Source organism: Cynara cardunculus, assembly GCF_001531365.2.
Source record: "Cynara cardunculus var. scolymus isolate 2C chromosome LG 16, CcrdV1, whole genome shotgun sequence".
NCBI lineage: Eukaryota > Viridiplantae > Streptophyta > Magnoliopsida > Asterales > Asteraceae > Cynara > Cynara cardunculus.
This window is the reverse complement of record NC_037543.1, coordinates 11,795,418-11,808,522: the sequence shown is the minus strand read 5'-3', so window position 1 is coordinate 11,808,522 and position 13,105 is coordinate 11,795,418. Positions and strand designations below refer to the sequence as shown.

The window sequence follows — 13,105 nt, the reverse complement described above, 5'->3', positions numbered from 1 at the left end:
TATATAGGTTGGTTATTATACAACCTTTGACATTTGTGCAACCAATACAACCCAATCTCAACCGTCCATTTCATTTGATGAATATGTGATTTTATAGAAGTTTTGATTGTTTCCTAATATAAAGTATTAATCATAATTAATAAACTCTATTCATATTCCATAAATATTCAAATCATAATAAATGAACTCCCACCTTTTCTATAAATATATCAATTAATTGGGTTAGAAGGGTTGTACAAATACACAAGGTTGTAAAAGAAATATACCCTATATATATATATATATATGTGTGTGTGTCTCTACATGCATGTGTGCGTATGTGTTGGCACGTAATTAATTGATACGAGACTTCAACAAAAACAAATCAACTTTTTATTCTTTGCAACACCAAGTGTGCACGATATACTTTTACAAAGGAAGCATGTAAGATATGTTTTGACGGTTTACCAAACGCTTACCCATATAAGCGCTTATTAAATAACATTACCTCACCGCATGAATATGGTAAAGACAAAAAAAAATTATCCGTTAAGAGCGAGACAAGGACCAAGAGTCTTACCCGGTAAGTGAGGACGACGACTCTTACCACGGTAAGCACTTACCGGGTAAATTGTTACATACAATGTCGTTTTGGTGGACTAAAGTCTTACCCGATAAGTAAATAATAGTGTTAAATTTTACCGATAAGCACTTACGGTGTAAGTGTTTGGTAAACGACCCCTTAGTAAGCAATAGGAAAAACAAACTATAGAGATGGAAATAAATATTTCAAATTGATTTATAGGCATAAAATGGGTCCTAAATTTTTGATCAAATTCGAAATTATACTTTTAATACTGAAATTTCTTACTTAAGATGTTGGAGTCTTATATCCGCTAGACTTGAACTATTTCTCTGACATATACCCTCTCTCCTAAAAGGATCTTTTCTTTTGGTGAGTAATCTATAATGGAATTTCACATATTCTCACATGGTATATGAGTCAAGATCTACCACTTTAGGGCAACCTTTTAGAAAAAACTTGTCTAGTCCTCTTTTGACATTTTGAGATAATTTTTTCCGTCTAACTTCCATTGCAGGAGGCATGTTGGAATCTCACGCCAGTAAACTTAGATCATTTCTCCTCCATAAATGTCAGAGCTTCTCCTCTCTCTTAAAGGGTTCTCTTGGAAAGTAATCTAGTGGGGTTTCACGTATTTTCATGTAAGATACTGTGTTTTTCTATGAAAAACAAGATAATTACAAATCTTTTTCATGCATTGACACATGCGACAGCTAAAAAGGCTCGAGTTAACTACCCATCGATATAGTTGGCGACTTAGAGGTCGATGCGTTTGATAAGTCCATTCTTGTATACCAAGCAACGATATAAGCGTCTATTTCGTTGTTCATCTTTTGCCATTTTAAGAATAATAAAAACGACAATTATTTATATACAACAATGAGAAACGTCTAACACGTAAATCAATCATCCTCGTTCTGAAGCTCAAACAGCGACTTGCGCAGCTGCTAGCCTCGCGATAGGGACCCTAAGAAAGAACAAAAGACAATTAGGTGGCAACAAACACTTTAGGCACACACTTATACAGATGATTTAATAGTACACGTAGCAAATGGTAACCCAATACTCTTAAGATGCACAAGGTCTGGGCTTTTTCGGGCCTGGGCCCGGACCTTCCAAGTCCATTATTCAGTAAGCAAAAAAAACCAAGCTTTTTCACGCTTGGCCGGGCTTTAGGGTTGAAAGAGGGCTCCATCGGGCTTTTTAGGTCGTTCTTCAGACTTTTCAGACTAGATCCTTTAACCGGGCCTTGAAAACGAAAAAGTTGGTCTAATCAGGCTTTAAGGCTTCTAAAGCTTGGTTGGGCTTACAAAGCCCAGAATTTTCCAGGCCAGGTTTTGGATTTGGGATTTTTTGTGCATTTCTATCCGATATGATAACCAGGTACGATTATCCGCATATAGTACTTAGTTGATGAGATAAAACCATGTACTATCTTAAGGGAGAAAAAAAGATCATGCAAATAAGACTGGTTTACTTTTACACTGTGTTCTCGAACCCCTTTCTACGAAAGAAAGGAATGGGGAGGAAAGTAAAAACACTCATGTTCTCGAAACTTTTTTAGGAGAGAGGAAAGGAAATGGAAAGAAATTAATGATAAGTTTCCTCTCAAACTTTCCTTCCAAATATGGAAGGAAACAAAAAAAAGAAATATAAAAACTATTTTAAAAGATTATTAAAATTACAAAACTATCTCACATTCATTATAAATGATACATTTAATTTTAAAGGATATATTTGTAAAAATGACATATTTCCTTTCTTTTTTCTTGTTCAAGAACATGAAAAATTATTTTCTTTCTTTTTTCTTTTCCTTCCCTTTCGAGAACATAAATAGAAAAATTATTTCATTTCCTCTCTGTTCTTTTCTCCCCAAATTCAAGAACACATTGTTAATCAACACGGTAACATTTCTTGCACCAGATTTGTTCCCCTAACCTGGTTTTCTTATTTTTCGGGTACAATGTAGGGGTATAATGAACGTTTACGTAGTAGTAATGCCCACAAACCTGAATGGAGAGCAAGAGACATAATCTAGTCCAACCCCGTCAAAAAATGCAACAGAAGAGGGATCTCCACCGTGCTCTCCACATATCCCAACCTGTGTATCCATCGTTAGTCACCGGTCCATCCCGAAATCTAAAATTTCATCACAACACATCACAATACAACAAATTTGGGAACCCTTACGCACCTTTAAGTTCGGATTTGCAGCACGCCCCTTGTCCGTGGCCATCTTGATCAATTGACCCACCCCTTGTTGATCAAGAACCTACAAATGCCATTTGTGTCAATAACAATTGTCCAACATCTTTCACGAGTTTTGATCTATGTAGATGTAGGCCATGTTTGACAACCATAACTAGCTTAGTTTTTTAGTGTACTGAAAAAAACCCATTTGATAAGCCATAAATTAGCCTTTTTAAAAGCTACTTCAGATAGTTTTTTGAAAAGGTATTTAAGATAGCCTTTCAAGAAACTCCCCGGTGCTTTTTTCACTTCACTTTTCCAACTATGCCCTTTATGTTAGCTTTTTAGTAATTTTTCAAGATATCCAATTATACCCCATTTGGTCAACCATAAGCAAGAATTGTTTAGCTTTTCAATAATTTTTCACTTTTTTTTTCCATTTATTCCTTTTAGGTTATTTTAAATTGTCATATAGTTTATCTATCGTTTAGTTTTTACTTAACGTGACTAGTTTCTCGGCAAGAACGTAGCTAAATCTTGGGTGTTTGCGTTAGGCATGTTGATATGCTGAGCTTCGGGTTACTGACCTCAAAGGGATCGTGCTGTAGAATGCCTTGTGATAGATACACAGGAAGAAACTTCCCAACATCATCTCTACTGTACCCGAATGTCATTTGGGTGAGATCATTGGTCCCAAAAGAGAAGAACTCTGCTTCCTTTGCAATCTGTACGTTCATAAAATCGATGAGAGCTCTATGGGAAGTGGAAGTGGTAAGAAAACTGTGTGATGAATCTTATGCTGATCATACCTCATCGGCGATTAAAGCTGCTCGAGGAATCTCAATCATGGTTCCAACCTTGTACTTCAATGACATTCCCATTTCAGCGAAAACCGTCTTTGCAACACTCCGAATTACACCAACTTGATGTCCTAATTCCTGCAATTGGAAACATCTATTTCATATGCTAATGATCATCTACTGAGTGTCTTAGCATCCACAATGGTAAGCTTTTTTACTAAAGCTTTTTCCAAAAAAGTGGGAACTAGAAGCTTAGGTGGCCAAGAGAAAAAGTGAGACCTACAGGCTTACTTATTGGGAGTTTGTGCGGTTAAAAGGAAAAAGTGTTTTTTTAGGGAAAGTGACGAAATTAGCCATTTTAAATGAACATCTTCGTTTTTTAATAAGTTTTTCATGTTAGAACCAAAATAGCCAAGATTTCGCATGTGCCTCTTTCATAACTTGTAAAATGCATTTTTTATGAATAAAATATGATTTTGGTTGGTCATTTCGCAAGCCGGTGAGGAGATTCACAAGCCGTCGTTCCATTTCACAAGCCGCCAAGCCAACTTCACAAACTGACCTCACCAAAATCATATTTAATTCAGAAAAGTACATTTGGCCGGTTGCTAAATTGGCATTTGCGAAATCTTGTCTATTTTGGTCAAATTGAAAATACAATTTGGCTAAAAAGTGAAGATGTTAGTTCAAAATGGTTAGTTTAAAATTTTTCTACTTTTTGTCAGAAACTTATTCATGATCTTAGTTGGTAAAAAAGCTTTTTAAAATGCTCCATCGTGGTGCTCTTAGTTAGAAAATTAATGGTGTTAGAGTCCCACAAGGGGCGTTTTTTTGGATAGTAATCTAATGGAGTTCCACTATTCTCAAATATGGGTTGTGAAGAATATCTTGCCTGAGGTGTCCCAACTAACGGAACCATGATCTCTGGGAAAACCGTCACGCCTTGGTTGGTCATAGACACTGCAGCTTGAAAGATCGCACGAACCTGCATCTCTGTTAGCTCCGGATATGAAATTCCAAGCCTGAAAGCATACAATTCAACATGAATTAGGATTCTTTTCTAGTAGCTAGGCGATCAAAGATGTCTAGTAAAGCATTAGTAATAAGAAGCTTATTATACATATAAATAGGCATGAAATTAAGAACATGATCAATAGAAATTGCCATGTACATGTTGGAGTCGACACCACCATCAAACCTATATACATGTAACCAAAGGGTCTTTAGCCTAACGGTATCCGAGTTACCAATAGAGCCTAGGGAGGTCCATGGGTTTCCGTATATAAATATTACAAAGTTCAAAAAATCTCATATTTAAAGGGTTCCACATATATTATAACAGTAGGGCTGCAAGTGAGGTCCTAAGATAGAGGAGAGGCACACCTGCAGCCTCGGAAACCGAGCATTGGGTTCACTTCAGATAACTTCTCAATCCTTGAATAAACTTCATCTTCTGTCATGCCGGTATCCTCGGTCAGTTCACTCACAATTTGTTCTAGATCACCTTCGGGTAGAAATTCATGTAGTGGAGGATCTAAAAGACGGATTGTCACCGGAAGTCCTGAAATATTTGATGTAATATAACAATGAAAATCTGAAATGAAGTCCGAGTTTTTGTTTAGAATACTAAAATGTCATGAAAACTACCATCCATTGCTCGGAAAATGCCCTCAAAATCGGATCTTTGGTAAGGCAGTAACAGGTCTAAAGACGCTTTTCTCTGTTCAGTAGTAACGGCCATAATCATCTTCCTTACAGCTTTTATCCTCTCATCGGAAGCAAAGAACTGAAGATGATCCAAATAATATATGTTTGTAATACTTACTTTCAGACAACTTCTACCAACTTAAGCATAAAACAATAGAGACCGATATGAATTATGGCCATGTTTGGCAACCATAAGTTAGCTTAATTATTAGTTTATTGAAACAACTTAGTTTGGTTAGGCATAAGCTAGCTTTTTGAAATGCTACTTCAAGCTTTTTGAAATGCTACTTCAAGTAGCTTTTCTATAAGCTCAAGGGGTTTTTGCCATTTTTTCCAATTATGCTCTTTATATTTTTGTAGTTCATTTTTCAACATATCATTTTATATTGTTATCTAGCTTTTCGACTAACTTTACCAAACATGACTAGTTTATCGGTTAGCTTTCAGGTAACAGCTAGCTTATCAGCCAATTGCTAGATTATCAAATAGCCTGCCAAACATAGCCTATGTGATACCAACAATTAACAAAGAAAAATTACCATATGCTCAGTCCTACAAAGTCCAATCCCTTGAGCACCATTATTCCTCGCTGTTAAGGCATCGTTAGGTGTGTCTGCATTCGCCATAACCTATTGAAACACCCGAAAGATACAATCAGTTCAAAGACTTTATACCCATCAATAACCCCTTGAACATTTCATGTTTTCTTGAACACTTTATCCAGGTTGTAATATATGGCAAATGAAGATTATACAAATAGGTCATGCTGAAATTTTGCCAGAAATTATAACGTGAAGATGAATGCGTTATAATCTGGTATCAAAGCCGCAATTTAAGTGAACTAGATTATTGTTAACTTAGATTTTAACCGAGAATATAAGATTGATAATTCTGATAGAGACGTTGTCTAAGGTTAATCTATAGTCGCGAAGGCAAGTTTTTTAGTTATAGTCAATACCTTGAGACGTCTTACTTGATCAGCCCATGACATGAATATTTCCATATCAGTGCTCATCGCAGGTGGAGCCAGTGGCTGTTTACCCAATATAACTTCACCTGTGGAACCATTAAGTGAAAGCCATTCGCCTTCTTTAATCACCTTATCTCCGATTAGAAGAACCTGTGTGAAAGCAGATTCGTAAATGGACAAAACTTGTTTTTGACCTCCCTCAAATTGTTATATGCGCTTGAAGTTTTAGTAAAATTTCATATACGGAGATGGACCTTCGTATCATCATTCACACGAATATCAGCACAGCCAGAAACACAACATTTCCCCCATCCACGAGCCACCACTGCTGCATGTGATGTCATTCCTCCTCTCGCTGTTAAGATCCCAGCCGCAGCATGCATACCACCAACATCTTCTGGGCTTGTATCCGTCCTCACCTTCATTCATGGAATACAATTTGCATCAACAAATTTTATGATATATCACTTGTCCATGTTTGGCAAACATAAGCAACCTTATTTTTTTAGCTTATTGAAAAAGCCCAGTTTGGTAGACATAAGCTATTTCTTAAAACACTACTTGGAGTAGCATTGCAACATGCTTCAAGGACTTCTTTCCACCTTTTTTCCAAATATTCCCATTATAATTATATTTTAATATGCTATTTTATATTGTCATCTAGCTTTATCAGCTAGTTTTTACCAAACAATGACTACTTTATCAGCTAGTTTTTACCAAACAATGACTACTTTTTCAGCTAACTTATCGACCAACAACTAGTATAATAGCTAGTTTGTGAAAGAACGCGGTTGTAAATATATTCTCAAAATGCAAATTTAAAATTCCAAAAATTATAGTTGTTGATCATTTTTAAAGTATTCAAAAAGCATATGATGCATACCAAAATGGCACTCTTTCCTTGTGCATGCCATGCTTCAGCATCCTCGGCGCTAAATACAACCTGCCCAATGGCTGCTCCAGGGGATGCAGGCAAACCAGTTGCTACCACTTGGTTTTTGTAAGCAGACGGATCCTCGAACTAGAGACAGATTCGTAATCAGAATTAAATAGATGTGCAAGCACTACCACAAAAAGTTTTTTAATAAATAATAGGACTTAAAGTTTATAGGAACTAACACTTCTGTGTCGACGTTACAATAAACTGTTAGGGCTAAGTTAGCGATCTAACAAGTTCTAAGTTGGACTACCTAACAGAACACAAAAAGTAATTGCCCCAATAATCCTTCTATAGACACTTTTGGAAAGTGTCGATAAAAAAAGGCTAATAGGGCGGTTTACTTTTTTCTATCCTATTAAGTTGCCCAACTTCGTAGATAAAACATAACTTCGTCCTAATAACTCATTACAACTCCTGCACACTAATTTTTTGTCCTATAAACTTAAAGTGCATTTAAGTACTCCACTAGGACGCAATTTTGCTGTAGTGAAGAAAATTTAATGGAGATCAAACTCCCAATAACTGTAGAAACTGTAACCATGGTATGAAAATGCGCTGAGTTTAGGTTTCTAAATTCAGATATGAAAGACTCTCAATTTTGATGAAAAAGGCCTTTTAGCACGAGTATTATAGCATACCTGTGGATGAAGAAGCTGATCTAGATGTTGAGGCTCGACCATCTTAATTGCTGTTCGCGTATCAGTTAGCCCTTCGTTCACCATATCTACTGCAATTCTAACTGCAGCTTTTCCAGTTCGCTTCCCTGCTCGGCATTGCAACATCCAAAGTCTGTTTTCTTGAACTGTGAACTCAATATCCTGTGCTCATAGATTCATCATAATAACAAAATTGTTAGTTATTTTTTCCCAATTTTTAAGATACCCATCAACTAAATCACGCGATTTAGCTGGTAAATGCTAGAGAGAAAAAAAAAACAAGAGTTCGATGATTACCATCATATCTTTGTAGTGTCGTTCTAAGATCTCACAATTCTCTACAAGCTCTGTGTATGCTTCTGGCATGCAATTCTTCATGGTGACCAAGTCCTGTGGTGTTCTGATTCCAGCAACAACGTCTTCTCCCTGTTTAAAATGGCGTCATTAGCCAACTTTCAGTAATCTGTATAAATTAAACCAAACCAAACAAACACACTATGTCCCACCCGGAGGTGGAGTCGGGGGCTGATGCATGCAAACATGCCCTCTACCCCAAAGAGTAAAGGAGTTGTTTCTTTGAAGACCTCTGGCTTGTGCAAAGTGTCTGAAAAGAAATGATAAAGCTTGCTAAAAATTTGCAAAAATAGAAAATAAGAAAGGCATTGCTAAAAATTGAAATCGAGTTAGGAATAAGCAACAACATTCAAACGAGCAGATAAACAAAGAAACAAACTTACAAACAGAAGCAAGCAGGTACAAGCAAACATAACCAAGGTAGTAATTCGTAAAAGTGTGTAGTGTAAATGGCAAAATAGTGCTTTCACCTGAGCATTGATTAAAAACTCCCCGTATAGCTTCTTCTCACCGGTGCTTGGGTTCCTGGTGAAGAGAACTCCGGTTCCTGAAGTGTCCCCCATGTTGCCAAACACCATGCATTGAATGTTAACTGCAGTCCCCTTCAATCCCGTTATCTGGTTAATAGTCCTGTACTTATTGGCCCTCGGACTGTCCCAAGAATCAAAAACCGCATTCACTGCCAACTCTAACTGTTTCTTCGGATCTATAGAACAATAGAAGCCAAAAGTGCTTTGAGTTATTATGAATCTAAGGCTACGTTTTGGCAGCTTAATTGTTGTCTGAAAAGCTAGTTGTTGGTTAAAACGTTAGTTGTTGGCTAATAAGCTAACTGATAAACAAGTCATGTCGGCTAATAAGCTAACCGATAAACAAGTCATGTTAGCTAATAAGCTAGATGACAACGTAAAACTAAAGGAATGTGACGGAAAATTAATTGGAAAAATACAAGGGGCGAATTGGAAAAGATATATGGAAGAAAGCCCCCGGAGCTTTTTGAAAAAGCTACTTCAAGTAGCTAGAAAAGCTTTTTTAAAAGTTGGCTTAAGGCTAACCAAATGGGACTTTTTTAATAAGCTCAAAAAATAAGCTAGCTTATGTTTGTCATGGCTTAAGATAAGTTGCAGTTAAAGAAAGCTAAATCACCTAGAAAAGCAGCTATTTTTCGAACAGATGTCAAAGGGATTTCATACCTGAAGGAAACTTTTCACCCTTCCATTCAACATATACATTTTTGTATTGCTCAACAAGATCTTTAAGATCAGAAGCAGTGAGATCTGTATCAAGCTTAACCCCTCTTTCCGCTTTCAACTGTCCTAATCTTTCCTCAAATAATGAGTGTGGGATTCCCATTACCTTAAAACACCATATACACTAAGTTAAGCATGCCAAAGGAAAAACAATAAACCAAACAAACGCAGTATATCTCACCCAAGGTAGGGTCTAGAGATAGGATGTACACAGATGTTACCTATGTCTACCTCCGTCCCAAGAGACAGAGAGGAAAAACAATCAAGTCAATATTATTTAATCAAGAAATGAAAGAAACACTTACAACATCTCCGAACATGTCCAAAAACCTCCTGTATGAATCATATGCAAACCGTGCTCCACTTTTCCCGGCTAAACCAGCCACAACCTCATCGTTAAGTCCAAGGTTCAATACGGTGTCCATCATACCAGGCATTGATATCTGAATATTAACCAACACAAGGTAAAGAAAGGAGACACACACTATCAGCAAAAGAGTTGTTTCTCCTTCTCAAAATGCCGTTTTTCAAGAACTTTCTATTATACTTGCAGGAAGGAAACACACTAAAACATATTAGGATCATTCACTCCGATTATGATTGCTCAGTCCAAGCATATAATACACAATGTATAATTTTAGCAACAAAACTACAAATATGATGATTAAAGTCGCTCTCTGTGGCACCATTTAGGCCATGTTTGGCAAGATGATGATTAGAGTCTCTCTAGATCACCATTTGACGCCAAATTTGACAACCATAAGCTAGTTTATTTTTTTAGCTGATTGAAAAAGCCTCCTTTGTTTAGTCACAAGCTAGTTTTTTGAAAAGCTTCCTCAAATAGCGTTTCAACAAGCTCCGGAGCTTTTTTTCCACTTCTTTTCCATGTTCCATGTATTACTAGCGACCAGCTAGTTTTTTAGCTAAGAGCTACCTTATCAACTAGTTTGAAAAACATAATCCTTAGCGTTTTGCATTTGAACAAGCATAATGGTCGGCTTAAATTGACATGTATGTACAAGAAGTTATGAATAGTTTGCAAAATACGTACTGCAGCACCGGAGCGGACAGAAAGGAGGAGAGCCTTGGAGGGGTCACCGAGAGATGCGCCCATCTCGTTCTGCACGTACTGCAAGCCTTCCAAAATCTCATCCCACAGACCTGGAGGCAGCTTTTTCCCAATTTGTTGATATTCATTACAAGCTTCAGTTGAAATAGTGAGCCCAGGAGGGACTGATAGACCTATGCTTGCCATCTCAGCTAGATTTGCTCCTTTTCCTCCCAACTATATAACAATCCAAACGTTCAAGATTTACAATCTCTTTTTCGGATTGTTTTAATGGAAAAGTTATGTAAAACGCACTACAACAAAATTAAATTGGGTTTATAGAACACTAGAAATGTATGAATGTCTTAATAGAAGACACATAAGATCTTATTTAAAAGTGTTACAATAGGTTTATAGTATGTCTTTGGTGCATTAACGAGTTTTTTAGTGCATTTTTAGGGTAAAGTATCGTAGTAGCTATTTTATAGGACTTTATTTCAAAAATGTCATTAAAAACATGTTAAAGCACTCCAATAAACCAATTGTAAAACATTTAGATAAGAAGTCTTATAAAGCATTTTATTAGGACGATCAGACATTTTAGGCTTCCTACACTACAAAACAAAGAGGCTTAACCGACGGATCAGAGACGTATTGACCCTCACCGACAGATTTGTTCATCGGTGACCGGTAATCACCAGCCACATGTTTTCAGGCGCTGAGATCCGCCGGTGATGTCTTTTCCCGGCAGATTACCTAGGGATTTTTCCGTAAGTGAAGCCTCTTTGTTTTGTACTGAATTTTATTGTAGTGGCGGCTGCTGAATGTCACACTTCTAGTTGCATAGCTCAACCAAACAAAATCATTTCATAATCATATTAAATAAACCAGGTTCCGGGGTGGTATATAAGCACAAACAGGTGAGTGTTGAGTTTGGCAGCAGCAGTGTGGAAATTACAATTCCTTTTGTAATCGGCCTTATGGGCACTGGTGCTATGAGAAAGATTGAACAAACTAAACAAGGCCTGTTCTTGAGACGGTACGGTGTGGGCCGGCTGGGGTTGCTGGTTGCAAGTTGCAACCCCTGTTTGCACAAACTAAACCAGGTTTATTCGATTGAAACGATGAAAAAAAAAGAATTTAACATAGTGAACATTAATTACTTACCAATGATTTCATGCCTTTGTTGCCTTCACTTCTTCCTTTACCAAAAGTAAAAACCCGCTGTGGATGCAACCAAATACAAATAAGTGTTATTTTCTTTGAAAAATAAGTTGATTCATCTTTCTTTACCTACTGCTACTCGATATCAACAGCCTTATTCATGGGTATCGGTATCGGTATCAGTATCAGTTCAAAATCAACAAAAAGTTGGGTTTTGATTTATGCTGCTATATCTTAATCAACTTATTGGATTAAATAATTGTAGACATGTTCTGATATCATATATATATATATATATATAAGTAAAACACATATCATCAAATCCTATACATACATACATGTTTGATGATCTATGTTTAGCTGATATAGTTACTAACAAAACTATCGGCGTAATACAAGGCCTATGTGTTTTTTATGATAATTTGACGGAAATGTTAGAAATGATGAAACGGAGCAGTAAATGTCACATAGATTGTTAATTATGTGTGTGGTGAGTACATCTTAACCACAAGTGGTTGTGTAATCATGAAAACATATGAAAGAAAGAAGAGGGACAAATGGACCTTAGCCATGGTGTGATGGAGTTGGAATGAAGAAAGGATGTGTGTAGGCATTTTATAAGTCAGGAAGTAGATGGGTGGATGGATGTTATTGGAATAGGATTGACACTACTCAAGTCATTGTTGCTATTTATAAGCATGCATGGATCATCAAGTCACCAGCACCTACATGATAGGTCCCACCTTCTCATACCCAAATTACATAAATAGTCCTTCAACTATTTACCAACCTATACTTTTGGACCAATCATTACTTTTATTACACTTTGGATCCAATTGCAAAAAAAAAAAAACATCCCACCTCCTTTAAACATATAATGATATGGTATGGTATAGTACACAGTAGATGTATACAAATTGGGACGTTGGATTCATCCTTCAATACCAGAGTCATAATTGGACATGGCAAAAGACAACGACACGTGAGCATCTTGGAATGCTAAAATTAACATATTCCTTTGTTCCTATCTCATCCGTGAATTCTTACCTTAAGATACTACTTATCTTTTTTACTAATTTCTAACACTAAATATATTCTTAATACAGATTTTAGGTGTTAAATTTGAATGATCTCTAGTGTGTATCTCAATTGATAAATGAATAAAAAATTTATTTAAATATAAGACAGGTCTAAAGTTTAATCATAGAGCCTCTTATCGGCTTCAACCGTTGAATGAGTCAAAAAAAGTCGTCTCATTTTTAGATAAATACCAAAAAAAGACATTTTTTTGTTATATTATATTCCACGAATAGAAAACTTTGATGCTAAATGTTTATGAGAAAGATAAATTATTTTAATAATATAATTAAGACGGTAGTCTACAAAATAAAGAATTTATTTTAATTATAGATAAATGAATTTTTTGTTCTTTTTAAAATTTCGAATTTAATTCTCTATTTTAAA

The 13,105-nt window shown here is 36.2% G+C and overlaps 1 protein-coding gene across 1 annotated transcript; it reads right to left on the bottom strand.

Annotated features, from left to right (window-relative positions):
* Nucleotides 1–1,327: 1,327 nt before the first annotated feature.
* Nucleotides 1,328–12,273, bottom strand: LOC112529147 (pyruvate, phosphate dikinase, chloroplastic). Its single transcript, XM_025140232.1, has 20 exons — nucleotides 12,205–12,273; nucleotides 11,645–11,701; nucleotides 10,481–10,714; nucleotides 9,735–9,872; nucleotides 9,373–9,535; nucleotides 8,650–8,885; nucleotides 8,123–8,251; nucleotides 7,808–7,987; nucleotides 7,113–7,250; nucleotides 6,484–6,648; nucleotides 6,218–6,379; nucleotides 5,799–5,888; nucleotides 5,200–5,338; nucleotides 4,936–5,113; nucleotides 4,445–4,574; nucleotides 3,562–3,690; nucleotides 3,340–3,477; nucleotides 2,757–2,834; nucleotides 2,572–2,663; nucleotides 1,328–1,529 (listed from the first exon to the last, which is right to left on the bottom strand). Exons 1-20 carry the CDS (start codon nucleotides 12,253–12,255, stop codon nucleotides 1,487–1,489), a joined length of 2,670 nt encoding a protein of 889 aa, XP_024996000.1. The 5' UTR covers nucleotides 12,256–12,273; the 3' UTR covers nucleotides 1,328–1,486.
* Nucleotides 12,274–13,105: the final 832 nt, after the last annotated feature.